This window comes from Chrysochloris asiatica, unplaced genomic scaffold, assembly GCF_000296735.1.
Source record: "Chrysochloris asiatica unplaced genomic scaffold, ChrAsi1.0 scaffold00002, whole genome shotgun sequence".
Lineage (NCBI taxonomy): Eukaryota > Metazoa > Chordata > Mammalia > Afrosoricida > Chrysochloridae > Chrysochloris > Chrysochloris asiatica.
The window spans coordinates 32,690,586-32,696,505 of NW_006408520.1; the positions used below are offsets into that span (position 1 = coordinate 32,690,586).

A 5,920-nucleotide genomic window follows, 5' to 3' on the forward strand; every position below is an offset into this window, starting at 1 on the left:
TAGCTCATCTGAAACCTTTCCACCATGGGTGACCCTGCTGGTTATTTAAAACACCTGTGGCATAGCCCTCAGAATCACAGCAACTCAAACCACCACAGCACGACAGACAGACGAGAAGCCCACATATCTCACTGGGATACTGGGCCTTGCCATTGGGCCTCCGAAAAAGCAAATACACTCTTAGGCAGTATTACCGGAAGTCTAGCATCTGGAATAAGGGTGTAGTCACTGCAGGTGAGACACACAGGAAGAGTTGTTTTCTTTCTGGAAACCAAAGAGGGATACAGGCAAACTGGAGTGTACCAAAAGGAAGATGATCAAAATGTGAAGAGACAAGAAACAAAATAATTACTTCTAGTGGTTCCAGTCAAAGATATGGAGAGTGTCAGTATGGAAGGGGGATGTCTAGAAGAATAAATATTGAAACTATTTCATATGTGAGAATACTGTCTTGTGAAAGATTTGCAGGCATCTTAGAAAGAAGGCAGAACTGGCACCTGTCGGCTAACTTTACTGGAATTTAGTACCAAAATGAAGAAGAGCTGTGTTTTTTTTAAACTATGACAGTTCTTCAACAGTTGAATAGATTTTGTGAGTTTTGATATTTAAATAGAGATTGGGTAATTGTCATAGATGTTTTAGTTAGAATTCAAGAACATTGGGTAGGAAGTTAAATGAGGGTTTATAAAGCCTTCTGATTTAATTAATCTTCGAATTATAAGTGTTTTATAGAAAGGTGAAAACAAAAGAATGTTATTACCTGAGATTATTCTGCAGTTCTTAAAGAGTATTCATCAGGGGTATGTGGGAGGGAGATACAAGGCTAGTGCCATTATGAAGGATGGCCACTCAGGGGTATGGAAAAAGAAACGTTCTGCAAACATCACAAGCCTTCAATGGAGTCTCTGTAAGGAAGGGAAGGGAAGTACTGTTTCCCAGTGAGGAGGAACTGTGATGCTACATGTCTAACACAGCGCAAGGTGAGTATGAATGGATTGTGGGTGAAATACATTTTGTTCATTGCTTCTTTATCTCTGTGGGCCTTAAAGAAAAAACATGTCAGAGTCATAATTCCTGAGACCTAGTTGTCCTTGAAAAACAGTGAGTTTCCCTCCCTCTCTCTCAGTGTTTCTTGTCTCTCTCCCCTTCCCCAAGATAAAACGTTACTTTTATACTCCTGTGGCGTGAGAGGTCATTTGTAAAGAAAGAGTGGACTTCGGTTTGAAGACAGTTTCTTTCTCTAGAAAGCTAGGGGATGATATCATGTTCTGACCAGCCTGGGAACAGGAGAGAGAGCAGAGGGAAAGATCAAAGTATTTCTCTACAACAGTCATCTCATCCCTCGCATCTTGACCAAAAAGAACTCTTCCCCTAGCTCTGTCCAGATTTTTGCCCGCCCAGCCAGTTCGCGCGGTGAGTGATGTGAAGTGTGCACCTGCGGCGGAATACTGGAAACGTTAGGTCCTCGTCGGGGGTGACTTTTGGCCAAGATTCTCTCACCTGCACACACCTCAGGCTCTCTCTGCTTTCTCAGACGCTTCCCCAGCCCTTCTCCTCGCCCGGTCCTCCCCTACAACTCCCACCTCGGCTGCCGCAAAAACCGGGAGCGCTGGAGTAGGCGCGCGGGATGCGCGCGGGCCGGCGCCCGGAGCTCTGGGCATGCTCAGTCGCGCGGGCAGGGCTCTGGGCGCGAGCCGGGCTCCTTCTGCACCACATTCATCCGCTGCCAAGGGGAGCCGCCGGGCGCTCGCAGGTTCCGTGCGCTCTGTCCGCGGGAGGACCCTGCAGCCGCGCCTCGCCGCCAAGCCCCGCGCCACCGCCTCGTAGCCTCCCAGAGCCATGGCAGGTCTCGGCCACCCCGCCGTCTTCGGCCGAGCCACCCACGCCTTGGTGCGGACGCTGCCCGAGTCCCTCGGCCGGCACGCGCTAAGGCGCACCAAGGGCGAGGAGGTGGATTTCGCCCGCGCGGAGCGGCAGCACCAGCTCTACGTGGGCGTGCTGGGCAGCAAGCTGGGGCTGCAGGTGGTACAGCTGCCGGCCGACGAGAGCCTCCCAGACTGCGTGTTCGTGGAGGATGTGGCAGTGGTGTGCGAGGAGACGGCCCTCATCACACGACCTGGGGCACCGAGCCGGAGGAAGGAGGTAACTGTCCGCCGGGCGACGCAAGGGGCGCGGCCGGGGACGCGCGCCGGGCCCTCCTCTGCCACCCGCGGCCGCGTTACTGGGGAATCGTGGAATTGATACCTGAGCTAGTTCAAAACTTCCCATTTCTGGGACTGAGTGAGAGAGAGAGTCAGAGAGAAGTTCATTGTTCACGCCTCTTGGCTGTCTGTTGGCACAGCTTGGGTGTCTTCGAGACAATCCGATTGAGTGTTGTTTGTGCGGGCTCGGGCAGGTGGGTGGGGTGGGGAATCCATCTCACATACATTTTTATTGGCAAAGATTAAACAACATCAGCAAAGACAATACAACTCTGAGCGTTTCCCAATGAAGGGGCACCGGAAAGGGTGCCACCCCCCAACCGGCAGGAGACTAGGTGGTATATTCAGTCCGTGACACTGAAGCCCCCAGTCCTGCCTGTCGCTATGAGCAGAGCGGGCAGGAAGAATAAACGGGGTGTCAGGACTCACAGATCTGGGGGTGTCCCGAGTTACTTGTAAGTGGTGGCGAGTCCCGCAGAACGGGACTGGCAATTGAAAGACTGTCAGGGAATGTTTTGTTGATTCGCTGTGATAAATGTGCGGATGAATGGGCTAGGTTTGAAAGGCTGGACTTAAATCTCCGTGTGGGGTGTTGAATTTGTTGGTGTGGATGTTCAGTTAGAAATGGTTGTTTCACAAATTCAATCATGTTTATTCTCTTAAAAAAAAAAAAAAAGCAATTGAGAGAGATAGTGAGTACTTTAAAATATTGCAGCTTGTGAAAATGGCTGTGATTGCTTCAAGCTGGGGGTAGGGTGGTGGAGAGACAAATTGAGTGAAATTGGATTTTAAAATGCCATCTGTCCTGGGAGTCTTCTCATTGCCCATTAGGAGTCCAGATTCAAGATACGCTCCCCCCCCCAACCTCAAACACACACAACTACACACACACCCGGTGCTACTGGCATCTAGTGGATGCGAGTAGCTGATGGTTTCCATCATATATGGCGATAGAGGGATCTTTTTTAAAAAATCGCTTCATATTGGAAACACCTCATAGAGTTTATGATTGAAATACGTTTGTTCTACACATGCTTTATTACTTGACTGGTGGAACCTTGTATGGTCTGAGGGAATATGCATTCCCATTTATTTCTTACGGAGACATTCATTTTTCATGAATCTAAAAGAAGCGTAACAGGTCTCATTTTGTTATCCTTTTGTTTCTCTTGCCTTTCCATCTTTGGATCTGTGAGTTGCCCACTCTCTATATATTTTTTAATATATAATTTATTTTATTTTTGTTGTTGAAAATATACATAGCTGAACATACATCGATTCATCTGAAATTTCTATTAGTACAACTCAGTGATATTGATTACAGTCTTCAGATTGTGTACACATTCTTACCCTACTTTTTCTCAGTTACTTCCCCTCTATTAACATAAACTAACTGCCACTGAAGTTTCCTATCTAATTTTTCAAGTTGCTGTTGCCATTTTGATCCCATAGAGTTTTTGAAAGAGCCCAATGCTTCATCCAGGCAGACATTCTTTACTAGTTAAGCTACATGGTTTGGTTTTGAGAAAACTTCAGGAGATAATTTTGGTTTAAGGTTTAAAGATTATTTTAGGCTAGTAGTTTCAGGGATTCATCCAGCAAGAAAACTTCTAAAGGAATGTTGCTAACTTGCAGGGTACAAAGTCAACAAAGATCAGCAATGAGAAATCTGAAAGGGAGTTTAGAGAAATGATCCCATTTACAAGAGCGGCTAAGAGAAGAAAAAGCCTAGGAATAAATTCAACTAGGGTCGTGGGAGATCTCTTTAGTTATATAATGACAATGATCAAGTATCAGGATAAGTCAAAAAGTATTGCTACTAGGGTTCCAGTTCATATCTACATTTATTCCAAACACAATGTTTTTAAATATGACTCTGTGATTCATGGATAGTTGAAGACAAGTTCTCTTAGTAATGCATTTACCTTAGACACCTTGTTATTGTTGTTGTTAAGTGCCACTGAGTCGACTCTGACCCATAGTGACCCTGTATAGTGTTTCAAGGAGCAGCTGGTGAGCTTGAACCACGAACCTTGCAGTTCAAATGGCTTTGCATTCTGGCACATTAACCCACAGTGCTACACCAGGACTCCCTTAGGCTCCTTGGTGGTGGTGGTAGTGTGCTATGGAGTCGGTTCAGCAACCCTGTGTAGGGTTTCCGAGGCTGTAAATCATTACTGGAGCAGAAAGCCTCATCTTTCTCCCGCTGAACGGCTGGTAGTTTAGAACTGCTTATCTTGCAGTTCGCAGCCTGATTTGTAACCACTATGCTGCCAGAGCCCCTTAGGGAGCTTTAAAAAAAAAAAAAAAAAAAGTCCAATCAAAACAGTGGTTTCTAAGGAGATCTGGAGGCCACTTAAATTCAAGGCAGAAAGGTCAGCTCAGAAGGTTATGGTGACTGTTTGGGGATTCCAAATGGTAATCTTGATAGATTTTCTCAAAGGACACAGGGTTTATGAAGAAGTTTGAAGAAAATTGAAAATTTCATTGGTGAGAAAAAGGCCATGAAAGTTGTGCAGAGGAATTTTTGTCTATCATGACTATGCACCTTCTGATTATTCACATATAGCTTGAGCTGTCCTACAGGAATTTTGTTGGGAAACTTTGTCTCATTCAACCCTGCTCTTGTCCCTTCAGACTTTTTTTGATTGTTTCCTCATACTCATTTCAAAGGAACATAATTTAAATTCCTCTAGATGCAAAACTTCCATTTTGACGTGGCATAAATCGAAGAGCACAGAATTCAAGGAAGAGTTAGAGATAGAAACACTGCCATCAGGTGTGTTATAGCCTCTGCATGGAGGATATGTCGAGAAACAATAGCTTCACATTTTGATATTTTTATTTAATTAAGGTTTCTTTGATTTTGTAGCAATATATTTTTATGTACCCTCTTACTGTGGAAAGACATTAACAAAGACTTAAATAAATGGAAAGATGTCTCATGTTCATGGATTTGAAGACCTAATGTTAGTAAGATGTCAATACTATCTGAAGTGACCTACAGATTGAATACAATTTTAATCAAAATTCCAACAGCCTTCTTTACAGAAATGAAAGAACTAGTCCTCATGTATGGAATAGCAAGAGGCTCTGAGTAGCTGAAGCAATGTTGAAACAGAGGCACAAAGTAAGAGGACTTATATTTCCTGATTTTATAACATTTAATACAGCCAGAGCTACAGAAATCAAAATAGCCTCATACTGGTATAACAGTAGATATAGAGACCAAAATAGAAAAAATTGAGAATTCAAAATAAGTCCATCTATCTGTGGTCAACTGATTTGGGGCAAGGGTAATTAGTCCATTTGGTAGGCAAAGAGAGTCTCTTCAGTAAATGCTGTTTTTGTTAAGTGCTGTCAAGTCAGTTCCGCGACTCATAGCCACCCTGTATAGTGTTTCCAAGGAGTAGCTGGTGGATTTGAACCTCCAACTTTGAGATTAGCATTCCAGTGCATATTCTGCAGCACCACACCCAGACTTCCTTCAATAGATAGTGTTGGGTAATTGGATTTCTATGTGGCAGAAACAGGATCCATGACCTTCACATCATACATAAAAACAAATTCAGAATAGATTAAAGATCTAAATGGGAAAGCTAAAACCATAAAATTCTCAGAAGAAAATCCAGGAGCAAAATTGTCAGGTCTAGCTTTTAGTAATGGATTATCTGATGTAATAACAAAAGCACAAATAATAAAAGGCAAAATAAATAAAT

At 44.0% G+C, this 5,920-nt stretch overlaps 1 protein-coding gene across 1 annotated transcript in view; it reads left to right on the top strand.

Moving 5' to 3' along the window:
• Nucleotides 1-1,705: 1,705 nt before the first annotated feature.
• Nucleotides 1,706-5,920, top strand: part of DDAH1 (dimethylarginine dimethylaminohydrolase 1) — a 217,794-nt gene continuing 213,579 nt past the window's right edge. Inside the window, exon 1 of the mRNA XM_006830992.1 lies at nt 1,706-2,142. Within this exon, the coding sequence (XP_006831055.1) occupies nt 1,840-2,142 (303 nt within the window). The 5' untranslated portion in view covers nt 1,706-1,839. The remainder of the gene's footprint in view (nt 2,143-5,920) is intronic.